This window comes from Leiobunum rupestre, chromosome 4, assembly GCF_980474605.1.
Source record: "Leiobunum rupestre chromosome 4, qqLeiRupe1.1.hap1, whole genome shotgun sequence".
Classification (NCBI taxonomy): Eukaryota; Metazoa; Arthropoda; class Arachnida; order Opiliones; family Sclerosomatidae; genus Leiobunum; species Leiobunum rupestre.
This window is the reverse complement of record NC_143387.1, coordinates 5,144,329-5,158,609: the sequence shown is the minus strand read 5'-3', so window position 1 is coordinate 5,158,609 and position 14,281 is coordinate 5,144,329. Positions and strand designations below refer to the sequence as shown.

General features: G+C 39.1%; 1 protein-coding gene across 1 annotated transcript in view; it reads left to right on the top strand.

Annotated features, from left to right (window-relative positions):
- The window catches only part of LOC149945925 (uncharacterized), a 32,106-nt gene extending 19,090 nt beyond the window's left edge, over nt 1-13,016 (top strand). Inside the window, exons 2-3 of the mRNA XM_090173321.1 lie at nt 11,508-11,556; nt 12,660-13,016. Of these exons, the coding sequence (XP_090029447.1) occupies nt 11,508-11,556; nt 12,660-13,016 (406 nt within the window). The remainder of the gene's footprint in view (nt 1-11,507; nt 11,557-12,659) is intronic.
- The last annotated feature ends 1,265 nt before the right edge of the window (nt 13,017-14,281 follow it).

Below are 14,281 nucleotides of genomic sequence, written 5' to 3'. Positions count from 1 at the left end.
CGAAATCCATTACGTCGTTGTAATTTCCCGTGTCGGTGTGTTTACTCTGTGTCTTAGGTTTTTTAGACTTTGATTCTTCTAAAGAATCAGGATGGGATATAGTTTTCCAAATTCTAACAATACACTCTTCTTTAACATTATTCCAAGTCCTAGGATAACTGATTTCTGCAAGACCGACCTCGTAAGCACCCTCTAGCTTAATTGGTTCCGGTAAATACGTTCTGAACTTGCTTATAGTATTGTTTTTGAAATAAAGCAGAGAAGAGTCGGACCGTAGCTTAATATAGAAACTCATAATGTGACGATTTCTTGCACCCAAGAGTCAAAATCTGGACCGTAACCACGCCAACGTACTAGTAGCTCTTTAGTTCCGTCCGGTTTTGATCACTTCCTTAGATCTTTATCTATTTTAAATAAACAGTTTTCGAGGTCTTTCCCGATTTTCTGTATTTCCTCCTTGTAGAACACACCCGAAATGGGTTCGGATTTCAAATCCTCGAGTTTATATACTGGTGGGTCTCTCGGTATGCACTGCGCTACTTTGAATAATTCTTCAGTAAAGTTCGCTTTAAAACCCTTTTCGAAAGTTTTTTTATTCTTGCTAATTCGAACCAGATCTCCGACTTCAAAGGGGAATGAAACGGGAGGGGAAAAATTAACTTTCCCGTATAAATTTTGCCACACTTTTTTTGAATTTTCACTCGTCACTTCAACTGGTTTGCATTTAATAGAATTATGATAGTTGTTGTTATAAGCATCCAGTAAATTTGGTAAAACGTCAATGTATTTATGTGTATTGTTTTGCGTGAAATAACGATACATACGACTTTTCAAGTTGCGATTAAACCGTTATATGATGCTCCTTTTCACCTCCGAATGAGTAGCGAAAAACTTGATACCACGTCGTTTTAATTCTCGTTGTAGGTACTTCTTTGCATATGAATTCGTTCCCGTGGTCTGATTGAACAATCTTTGGCTTTCGACCATATTTCAAGATCGATTTAAAAGCCTCAAGTATTGTCGTTCCTTTCTTATCCTTGGTAGCTACAGCGAAAGCGTATTTGCTGAATACGTCTATACAACATAATAGGTATCTGAAACCGTTATTATGTCGTTTAATATCTTGCAGGTCTGCCAGGTCGAGTTGCGATTGTTCGTCTATTCCATATACGATTGTCTTGTTTCTTCTGAATTTATGTTTTATCGGTTTGTGTAAAGTATACGTATCCTGTCGTTTTAGAAATTCCTGAACGTCATTTATGGAAACTTTAAGCCCCTTTGCTCTGGCAGCTCGATAAAGACCGTGTATTCCGCCATAACTTCCAGGGTCCTTTACACTAAAGTATATTTCTTCTAGCTTATCCATTCATCGTACAGTTCATTTTACGTTCTTGGTACCAGTACGCGAAATCAAATAATTCAAAAACGATAATAATAAATAGCAATAAAAACGCCGTAATAACTTTAGGTGATTTTAAATATGAAACTGATAAAGAGGTTAGCAGCCCAGTGGGAGTGGGATCGTTACATCCTTCCATGTTGAAATCGAAATCGTAAGTGAAAGAAAATGGCACGCAAGATAAGTTTTTATTATTTATTTCAAATTTATCCAACTCAATAATCCATTGCCATACATTGATTCGGGGCTTGGGGGTAAATAATCTGAATTATCGTACACCTTTTCTGGTAGATCGTTAGAAATAATAGGTACATAATCAATGTCGGATTCGAAGGGGAATTTATTTTTTACAAGTGATTTGGGTACATTTTCCTTGGCCAACAATTCATAAAATTTATCCAATCCAACAATTTCATGTTTCGGTTTGGTTTTGTATCCTTTAACTGATTCGTGTAAAATGTCCATGATATTAGATCTAACTATAGGGCGTTCTTTATAAATAATTTCACCACTGGTAGACCAATCAATTTTTCTGTTTCGTTCAATCCACTTGTACAAAGCAATGACGGGTTTTAGATGTGAATCTTGTATCGCGATAGCTATTTCCGAATACCAGTCTTTCTTTCTTTTCGGTTCTTCAACGATTTTCGCCTTCTTAGTTCTTTTGTTACGTTGTAATAAATGGTTGTACAACTCCACTTTTTGTGATTGATTAAGTTTCTGATTATTTAAAACAGTTTTCGTATCCAAGTTTTCATCGAGTTTCGGTTGAGAATTCAGCCGTCGATAAACTTCCTCGGGAACTAGAATCATCTTTCTAGCCCTTTGTGATAGCTCTACTTATAGCTGCGCCCGCAGCACTGCTTACAATATAGAAGAGGTGCTAACAGCAAAGGAAGAAAACCACCTTTTTGTATCAGAATCTTTTTTCGTTTTGCAAGGGAATTGGGTATAGATATTTTCCGCAAAGTTTGACGGTGTCTCTTCAATCGTTTCTTTCGGGTGTCTGACAGTTTCAGGTTCCCAAGTAGAACATTTATACAACATTCTATAATAGCCTTGATTGCGTCATTATTTGCATATTTGATAGCTGCGGCCCTTTGACATGTATTACACTTTGCGAGATACTTTAAAAAATCTTTGTGATTGTGAACTCTTCATTTCGGTATAAAAACTGCAGCTTCCTCTCCTGGTATAAGTCCGGTTCGTAGTCGGTGATCGTCTGACGTTGTTGGTTTCAAATCTACCCATAAGTACCCAAAGTCTCTAGCAATAGCTTGATTGAATGCGTTTTTGACGAATTTACTGTTCGTGGGGGAAATCTGTCGAGCCAAATGAAATATCGCCGATTTGTCACGTGGTGTTTTGAAAATAGTCAAATAATGCGCATTTAAATTTAATGTTATTATTTCCTTCCCCGGATAATATAAATTTTGCATGAGTACGAAGACTGACGTATTTTTATGATGAGACCCTCGTATAAACAAATTAGTAATATCCTTGTTGTTAGATATCTCGCATAGTAAATCATCTAGAATAACAAAATTCTTGACGTCGGGGTCTAAAATTTTCACATCCAGTAACCCTTCGTGAAACTCGACGGATGGTGTATGATTTAACACTGAATTAAACAGTTTCGGTTGGTATTCTGTATAACACCAAATTATTCTCTCGGGCGGTGGTGAAATACACGTATCTTTGTATTTGATAAGACTAGCAATGAAGAATGATTTTCCTGACTGAGTTGCACCCGCTAAAAGACCATTGAAAGGATGTTGCAAGCTGAATTCCATTTTTAGAATGACACATTTTATTCAAATCACGGGGCATTTATATACAAATGTTGTTTGGCGTTACAAACAATACGTGCTACCAAACCAGTGGCGTAACTTTCGGTGAGCGTCATGGGACAACTTGACAGAAGGCGCCCCCCCCCCCTCGGTCCACTCTGCCGCCGCTGGCTGGCGGTTATTAAGAAAAATAATTAAATGTTCAGAATAAAAAGTAGGTCAAAGAATTTTAAAATATTGATTTATTGAAAACTTTTCAAAGAAAGGGTAATTAGGTCATCATAACTTCACAAGTAGGCTGTTCGTCGGGCCTTTTGTTTCGAAAAAGCGTCAATTACGGATAATATGTTCAGACTGGCAACTCGCTGATTTTCAATTGAAATAATAGATAATCCAGTTAATCGAGATTGCGACATTGAGCTCCGCAAGTACGTTTTTATGAGCTTTAGTTTGGAAAAGCTCCGCTCGGCTGAAGCCACAGTTACAGGTAGTGTCAAGAACAACAGGCATGCCGTGATGATTTCAGTGAAACTAGACGAAATACGTCGTCAATTGCGGCAAGTTTTTTGGACATCGCCGACTTCAAAAGTATCACTTCCTCGCAAAGAGCATGCGTGAGGTCCGAAGTATAAGCTTCTACTAGTCGATTTCCGGCCTCCATGAGTTCTTCCTCACTCATTGAAAGGATTTCTTGAGGTTTTATGCACTTGAAAAGAATATCTGTCTCCATGAGCGAATCAAACCTCACTCCGATCTGACTTCTCATAATGTCGAGGACTCTATTATAAACCTCCACTTCAAATCGTTTTTCGGTCGAATCCAGTCGTGAGTCATTTGATAGTTCATCATGGAAGCGCCGAACGCGTCGAACCCGTTCTTCAGAAAATACCGGGGAAATACCCCAATTTACGGCGACCTGTTTTGCTTCGCCGGCAGTGATATCCCAGTTTTCCCGTAAGTTTTCTAATTCGGTCTTCACTGCAGCGAGAATTTGAACCCCTTTTTGAATGTCACTTGACTTGGATTGCAGAAGTTTTGATGCGATGTTTAAAGGCCCCAAGATTTTTGATAACGTAACAACTAAAACTACACTCGAAATTTTTTCAAAATATCTTTTTAGTCCAATTGCCACATTGACCTCATCTTTTTTTGGATGTCAATGAGTAAAATGTGAGTAGCTTCATCACATCAAAATATCGGGTACGCAAAGCCAGTAGAGCGTCATTCCTTGACGACCAACGGGTTGGACACAACCGTTTAAAGTGTACGAGAGGAAGATGATGAGTCCTTTTCTAGACGGCTCCACCGTGATATAGCGCAAAAAAGACATACAGCTCTTGAACACGGTCAAAAAAGTTTTTTATCTCTGTTATGTCATTCACAGCGTCATTCACCACTAAATTAACGTTGTGTGCAGCGCAGAGCACATACCTAGCGGCAGGTTGTACATCATTGATTCGCTTCTGCACGCCGCTGTACCTACCACTCATATTTGCCGCTCCGTCGTGGCTAGAGTTCTTAAATTACGGTAATTTAGGAAATCAGTAAATTACGCGGTAATTTACCGTAATTTTATATTTTTTTTACAATTAAAACAAGGAATAAAAATAAGAAACCGTTTGTTACTCAAAATATTTCTGAATAACTAGGTCTACTTTCTTTTTTTTAACCATTTTTACAAAATAAAACTTTATTTACTTATTTAAATGATATTAAATTATAGAAAGAATACTATATTCTTTCGCTAGACTACTTCGAAGTAACGCTAAACCAACACAGATGATCGGAATAACCAAGTGTAAAAAAAACTAACATTTTAGCAGACGACAGATGAATGTGATTTTTCTTAAACAGGGCTAGACATAAGTATTCTTCTTATAGTATTTTCGGCGGCGTAATCGTCGGCCATTTTCGGTATGGAGATACAGGCCGGAAGGCAGGGAAGGCTGCCAGATTTCGATAGACCGAAAACGGCCAACTCTCTCAAATGTTTTTGTTTACAAAACGAAAATTTTGCGGCGTAGCTATCGACTAAGACTATTAAACGTATCAAACTATTCTAACACGGCCTTCGACTCCTTGGAAATTCGCAACCAAAACGAATATAGGTGGCGCAGCGGTGCCTAGCTCTTCGAGTTAGTACGTTACGCCTATGACCTAGTGCTTGCTGGAGTTAAATTACATTATTAAACGATGCAAACATAAACTTAAACGCGAATAACGTTATGGTTTGAGTTTTGTAATCTTGTGCGACGTATTTTAGGTACATTTTAGCCTGAAAGATCAAAGAAAATTGAGAAAGTGAAACACGAGTACGATGGTAAATTACCCTGGTAATTACCAGGGTAATTACCATTTTCGTAATTTACCTGAGAAAATTGTAAATTACTGTTACCAGGGTAATTTACCGATTCGTATCTCTAGTCGTAGCCCTGACCGCATAATTTCGTAATCGTTGTGAGAGACTCAACATCAGTAATAATTTCCTTTGCAAGTGATTCCGACGTTTGACTATGGACAACTGTGAAGCCACAAAACGATTCTAACACAGATAGTGACACTGGCTTCCCCGTAGATGTGTCATATATAATTTTAACAAAACGAAAGTTTTGAAAGTTGAGCTTTCTTTGATATATCTTGTGTTGTGTCAACTATAATTGAGAAGTAGGGAGCCTTTGCCAAATCATCTTTAATGCTTTGGAGCGCACAATTTCCAACGGTTTCAATTAATTCATTTTGAATGATTGGACTTATGTATTTTGTCGTACCTTTTGGTTTTTGTAGAAGCTCGCAAAAAAAAGGGTCATACTTGGCTAAAAGCTGAACAATAGCCAAAAAGTTTCCACCTGACCACGCACTGTCACTAAAGATGTCTTCCCTGTGACCTCTTAAGGGTAGATCGCACGCGGACAATGTTATAATGACATCTATTATGCGTTTTAAAACCTTGCGCCAGTATTTCTCGTGTGCAATAATTTCATTATCGATCAGTTTCTCGATCGTTTTGTTTTCTCTCCAGCGCTGAAAAATCATGCATGCATTGGCATGGCCAGGGCACTTTTCATGGATAGAGATGTTACGAGAGAGGTGCTTCCAATCGGATGTTCCAATCTTGAATATAAACGCTGGCACTACATTTCCAAATAGCCAGCATGATGTGCAATAGCATTTGTTTAAAATGTGACTGTACGACAACCAATATCGGGATACGGTAAACCCTGAAACTGTAACACACTTGTAAAAACTGCTGTCAAATGATCGGTGGTTGGTTTTGAGATAAGGTCCAGGAGGTTGGAAAGCACCGTGGTCTACAATAAATCGCATTTCTAAGTTGGAGAGATCTCGAGATCCAAAATTACCCATATCGGTATTTAAAGGTAGAGACGTAATACTTGAAGCTTGTGGTGTTTGTGCACCATCAGTACTCTGATTAGCCTCTTGCTCAACTACTTCACTGATCAACCCGGCGTTTAGATTGTATAATTCATGATCATCAAGAGCAATCCCTATCCCTACGTCAACTTTTGGGTCGGCAATATAAGAGGCTGCTGCGCAAGCGCTACTGTCATCATCAATCTGTGGAGGCTCTCTATCCACTGCTTCGATGACCAACTCTGTGTTTAGGTCAACTGTTTCATCGTCCGCAATAGCCCTCACACGCGCTACAGGTTCCTTAAAATTTAACTCTTGAGCGATGGAATCGGCACTAATGGGTGAAGCTGAAGGCTGGGACCACATACTCGTGAGTTTTGGAATTTTAGCGAGCAAACGTTCTGTTGCTATAGTGCTCTCTTCAGCAAGCTTCCGACGCTGCGCCCCACTCAGTTTCTTGGGCGGCGTACTGGAATAGTAGTAATAATTTTCTAAACTAAAATCCAAATCGAACTGGCTCCTTTGGGTGCCCTCGACAAGAAACGGAAAAGAAGACGAAGCCCCTTGCCGAGCGACGTGCGAGTATGGAATAAAAATTGGTAATCTTGCAAAAAAATCTCCAATATAAACTTAGTTTTAAATCTATTTCTCCGATAATCCAATTTGACTTAAGTTGATTGTTAGTTTTGTTACGAACTTAAATATAAAGTAACGGGTAGTGAAGTGAAAATTAATATCCTAGTAGTCCTACCTGAAATTATCGTCTGAATTCTTGATAAAATACTTTATAAGAGTAAGATACTATTTTGGCGAAAATCAATAATAATAAAAATATCTTTCGACAATTGTGACTAATTCAGCAACAAAATAGAGCTTGAAATATATACCGGAGTCTGGAATTTCATCCCTTACTTCTAACGTCGTTGGTTCTGTTTTACCGAAGATTTTGTTATTTATTGATTAAATTCCCAACGCTATCAAAACGCGATCTGTCCGTCCTTCGACAGTGTTTTTAAAGTGTACTAGGTGTACATTAAGTTAAAACGCCATATGCGTCTAAAGGACCTATAGGAAAATGTATTATTAGCAATTTTTTTCTTGTTCAAAAACTTACCTAACCTTTCGTAAGTTGACTTAATTTTGTACGACTCTGAATTTTAATTTTATCTATTTGTTTTCAGAGAACAAAAATATATTTAGAAAAGTTCTTAAGAAATGGCGCCCCTGAAAATGGCGCCCCTTTGGGGCAAATTGACCCATTTGCCCCACGTAGTTACGCCACTGTACCAAACATTTACAAAACTCGTCACTTAAAAATGTTTTTAAAGTGAAAATTTGATAAATTTTAACATTATCTAAATTTTTTATCACAGTATCGAAGTTCATGGTAACACGCATTTCCCAGTCCTCAAGACAGTTGTGTTGCGTCTGTGACGGATGTGAAATTTCACACCCGTAGCAACATTTAACTGTCCAATAATTTCGTCTTTTAAAATGGTATACACTCGCCTTGCTTCATTTAAATACGTTGTAACGTCGGCATAGTTGTTCTTTAACACCTTGGCTAGGGAGTATCCGACGGATAAACCTTTTCGGGTCGGTTATAACTTGCCATACAATTTTCCGTAACCAGGGCGCACTTCTCTAATGTCTAATAGTTTGCGGTCCTGAAACGTACACAGCTCAATACGTTGCGTCTCAGAGTCGGTGAAGAACTAAGAAGTGTCAGGAGAGTTTGCGTTCTCGAAGAAACTGAGAATTTCTTCCTTCTTTCGGTAAAGGTCGTTAAAGTTGAATTCGTGTAGAGTAATGCCCGTAGCACTATCACGAAGGCCTAGCCGTACATCGAGCGAAGGTGCAACTTCGACGAATTTCTCTGACGAAAGAGCAAACAAAACTTGGGCAGACATGCTAAGAAAATGTTATGAACATAGCATTGAAAAAAATCACTTAGATAAAAAAATACTTACATTATAGTACTTATTTTCTTCGTTACGTTTAGTCACAATGATTTTTCCCTCGGATATATCCCGCTACTTATACTTTACCATCCTCCCAGCCTCTCGCAGCCTTTAACTGGCTCTTAACCTCCCAGCCTCCCAACCTCACGCAGACTTTACAATTTCCCAGCCTCCGTTGCATCACAACCTCTTTTGATCTTGAACCGGTAATTTTCCACTACTGTTTCTTACGTAGTTCCAACTCCCTCTTGTAGAGGGGACAATTCGGGTCGATGGATTTATGACCAGTTTTGAAAGAAGTGCCACGAGTCGTATTATTAAGATGGCATGCCCTACAACATCTAGTTGCGGCCTTACACTGCTCATCACGACAAGAAGTGCATAATTGAGCTGGAGCGGTACAAGTTTTTTGTGTATGCCCCAAGAGGCAACATTTGAAGCAACGAGGTACAAATAAGTACTCTTTCAGAGGGCACATAGTCCAATCAATATGGATCTTACGCAGTTCCATTAGGGTCTTATAAAGTGCCGGAGAGCACTCAAAGACCCAATTCTTAGTACCATTGCGACCTTGCAGGCAAAACTTGGCCTCAAGGTCCTCGTCAGCGTATGACAAATCGTTTTGATCAAGGATAAGGGAACTGACGTTCCCCTTTTTAATTGTCTCATCAACCCCAAATATTATTATTTTGGGGCGTGCCAAAGTCGGGTTACTAGTCTTGACAGTTTTAGTCAACTTTTTAGACTTAGAAATGACAGTTTGCAGCTTGGTGGCGTCCTCTGCCGTGGGGCAGCGGACCACCAAACCAGTACGTCCAGGACGAATGGACTGGACAGCAATGCGGTGCTTCCAAGGAACGATCTCGGTACAAAGTGACTTCTTTAGGTCAGCGGTCGAAATTTTGGCGTCCGTGGCTTTCACCAGGAGCACATGGTCGTTAGGAAGTAAACGAGGCTGAGGGGCCTTCGGCCGAACAGCATATGGAGGGGCCCCTTTACGTTTCACAATGTCGGAAAAACGTGGTTGGGCTGTTAACAATCTGTCCACGAAGGACACATTTTCTACATTTTTAGCCGACAGGGCTGCAATTTTTCATTCCTGCTCAGCTATCAAGTCAGACAGAGTTAAACGTGGCGCGCATCTCACGACGAAAGTCGATCGTGATAAGGCCATCTCTTTGTTCTTAAAGGAGGTGGAACGATTCCTGAAGGATCGCCAACCGTTCAAGATTAGATTTCTCCAAAGGAGCAGTAGGTACATCAGTGCCAGGCGCCAGGGGTATCAACTCGGAGGTTGATGGGTTAAGAGTTTCAGTATCCATGTTTGAGAAGTTCAGAATTTCATCCGCCCCGCTCTACACCCACCATGGAGCCCAACAAGGGGATCTAGCATAGCTAGACCAAAGTTACGGGACGGATATTCCCGGACCCGACTAACAATAAAGTAGCCGGAGCCCAGTTGACCTAGTCCCGAGGGACAGCCGATTGATTGATATCGGCCAACACCAACCACCTGTCTACGCCGGATTCGGAGGCCAAAGCAGTGTATTGTCTAGGGACCGTTGGGCCTTGAGCGACCGCAACTGCATCCTTTGACTCAACCACCAGGACCCCCCTCACCCACGCTACAAGATGCCACCCATGGCCAACAGGCGGGACTATTTTTACGCCGGACGATAGTCGAGGTCCGCAACCTCAACGGAGGCGGTCACATTTGGTCGGTTGCCTCGACGGCGAACTGTCTGGTATGGGAAGCCCTATCCAGTATAGAGCACCACGTCAACGACAACCTCAAGCCCCCACACACAAGGCGTGGCCATTAGGGGATCAGGTCGCATTTAGTCTCAGGTTCAAAGAACACATCAGACAACTGGCGTTCGAAGACCCACCAGTAGCATCAGCTTAGCCCGAACCCACTCAAGCCCCCTCACCACGACAAGAAACGACCCTTAAGGGGGATATATGATATAGATGCTTGCCGTTCTGATAATCGATTGAGTATAAGCATTGAAGTACGCCAAGTTCACATCTTCTATGTCTATGTTAATTCAACCTTGTCCACAGAACCTCGGGTTGCTATTTCCGGTATTATCTAAGTCGTTGGTCACTGGGAAAACAGTTGTTTGACTAGGTAGACTGTTAGGATAACGATTTCAAAACCACTGACTTATTAAATGGACGTTCTGATTCGCTACACCATGATAATGCTCCAGCATATGGGCACGATGTTGTAAAGAATAACGAGGCATACTTAATTTGATTTAGGAACTTCGAAGAATGATTATATAAGGCAGTAGTATCACTTTAAATACTAAACAGTAAACCAACCCTTGAACGTTTAACATAAATTATAAACAATAGCGGTAGATATGCCTAGGTTTAAAAAAATAATACTACGCCCTAAAATCATCTACTCTTATTCTTCATTTTATTTCAAATATTTTATACGTTTTTTTATCGAAAATCCGAAGCCTCAATTCCAAAAAACCATTTTTGTTCTTTGCTAATTTTGGTTTCAAAAGAATCTATTGCCTCCTACGGCCAACTTATCTTCTTTCAAACCCTCAAAACTCTGGGAAAATATCCGTATTTTAACCAAACCAATTGTGTTCATATTTTTTCAATATCCTCTTTCATTATTAAAACAAGTATCAACTTACTTAAACCAATTACTGGAATCTGAATTTTTTTGTTTATGATTATGATAAGCATTCACGTCTAACGCTACTTTTAGTCGAATACTTTTGTCCCGACTCAGAGTAGTTTGCAATCAGTCTTTAGCGATGCAAGGACTAAATGCAAGACGTTGGTAGTGGTGTAGTTCCAGATTGTTAAAAATTCCTTATCAATAAGTGCCTAGCAATTATCTACTTGGTTTTAATCAAGTTGGTTCTATTTTAAGGTAGTTAAAACCCAAATTACTAAAATGGAATGTCTGTGAATTAATTAATGCGTTGAATAAACCCAGGTGTTTCTTATTTTCAGATTAATTTATCGCACTCATATAAACCGAATAACAGCAGTTCTTAAAGGAGTAAGTACGGAGAAAAGCGTATTTTTGACAAGAGGTCATAGGACCTAAAGTACAGAATTCCCATCACGTCGGGGAAGTATTACGTTATAATATGATTAAAAATGTTAGAAAAAGTAACTAATGGTTTACCTATAAGTCAGTAATATTGATAAATAAGTATTACCTTTGGTGAATTTTTACTAAGAGAAAATCACCATTAAGCGAGGTACTCAGGAGTGAACGAACGTTAAGCGCTGCCAGTAAGTTACTTTGTTGTGAATAACAAACTTTTTTATCAAGATAATTTTCTTTTTTACCCGGGTTTACTGTAATTAATTAACTCCTGGGAGTTTTATAATAAATAAAAACAAACACACCATGAAGAAGCAGAAATGTTATTTAAAATATTAGGATTTAATTAGTGTCATACTTAGGGAATAATTTTATAGACTAATGGTTTGACTACTCAATTTCAAGATCATTTATTATAATTTGGAATGCGGAAGTGTTTATTACTATTAGGTTGATGATAATTATGTTGGCTGTTCAATTCTCTGAGTGTATCATAGGTAATAGTTAGTGTAGGGAGCTGTTGGCTCGCGTGGCATTAAGGGCTTACCACCACCCTCCTACGCATTGTAACCCGACCACCTGTATAAAAGGCATTATAAGTCGCTAGATGACTTGGGCCTAAGGTGGTGCCTTGGGTATTAGCCTAGATTATTATTTTTTTATTAGTGACATAACGTTAATTCACGCTTCTTTTTATAAATCTTATGACTAACAAAGTATATCACATTATTTATTTCAAGAGAGAAGAATTTTAAGCTCGTTAAAAAATTGGTGTGTTGAGTTTTATAGGAACTGACGACCTCAAAATTTCAGTAATCACTGAAATACTACAGTGATCATAAAATTTTTACAGATTGGTTGCAGAGCTTTAACAAAGTTACCAGGCCGTCGGATTTACATCCCCACTCACACCTTATATTTGACACTTTTAATCATAAGCTCCGGTCAGTTATTAGCTACAGCGTAAATGTACTTTTTGGTGCTTACATTTATTTGATTCAATTTTCCAACCGAACGTACTCGCTAATACTAACAATTTAATACATTCTCAGGAGATAGACATGTGCGAAGATAAAATATCTACCTACAAGTTGGAAAAAACCTTGATGAGGATGTACGTAACTCAGTCCCACGACTTTTACAGCGGAAATATCTTTAGTTGCTTGGACCAACAGCCACACGGAGAAAAGGACCACGTACTGCTTCGTTTCCAGGCGCTGGGACCCATCAATTCTTCGCTCCTTTTGCTTTCTCTTGTGTTACTCGCTACTCTGACGGCCTTCGCGTTAAACCGAATTATCGGAAGTCATCAGAAGCCATTGGCCAGGATAAGCGACAGCGTCTTCTTTTTCGTTTCTCACCTTCTCATTAACCGTAATCTGATTAAAATTTCATATGTAACACCCTAAACAAAAACTAGATTTTGTTCTTTGGCTCCTCATTGCTGCCATTGCCTATCACTACGTCCGCTATTCTCGCTTACCTAGCAGTGATTGTAGGTGATTTAAAGAAAGTTTTTCCCGGTTGCTTCATTCATCATACTTTCAGAAGTTTCAGTTACTACTAGACGAGATAAATTTTAAAATTACAGGAAATTAATATGAATTTTACCATGCTAATAATTGTACTTGCACGCGTTATCTTAATACTGGTAAATAATTAAGTGATTATAAGTTATAGAATAATATGCATTTAATAGTAATATACAGGGTGTCTTAATTTTATCGGCTGAGGGGTTTTCTCAAAAACTATAGTTGCTAGAAATGTGAAATTATCAGGATATACTCTCTCGGGGAGGACCCTTTTCTTTTGGAATTTCAGAAAAATCGTGAAATTTTGAACGATAGGTGATAGATGAAAATTTTTAATCAACAAGTTGTAGAGCGTACTCGAAAACCTTTAATGCAATTGGTTTGGTCAAAAACGGACAAAGTTTCATTGAAATAATACGTCATGAAAGCAAACAAGTTGGTACTACCCAAAAAGGTTTACGTCTCATGAAAAAGAAAGTTCGAGAAACCTATCTAATTTGAAATGATCGTATGTTTGTAAAGATAAAAAAGGACTGTTTTTTAAGCCAAATCATTTTAAATATATTTTTAGGGAAAATACAATTTACATAGTCGAATTCCAGAATTCACGCGTCTTATTTTAAATGAGGTTCAAAAATTCCACAAATCCGTGCGCATATTTTGAAACGAAGCACGGACCATCTCGGGATTTACGAGTTGGAACGCTGCGATGCTTCTGCGCCGTAGATCTTCTTCATAAGTGACAGGTGTTTTATACACTTCCTGTAAGGCTATTGAAAGTTTTTGGGAGCCGTATTATCGGCTTATAACCCGATTACACACCGCTAACCATAGTTTGTGGTTAACGCGGAAGTTGCGCCGAATCGCCATTATGAGTTAAAATATACTCAAGTGAAATTAAAGGCAGCGTCCAACGACGTAGTCCGTCGAGATCGAGGATCGCTGGCTCCGGTTATCGCGGACCGCACATAGTTAGAGTTGGCGTTGAGGAACCGCTACCGAGAAGCTAGTTTTCGTTCTAACTTTATTTTGGAGTGGTTGGTTGGTCTCTCATGGAGAGAGAGAGGCCCTAAATGGGTTAGGGTGTGCAATAACTGGTGGCTTTACCGGAAAGTCGGGGTCCGGCTCTTGTAACCCATACG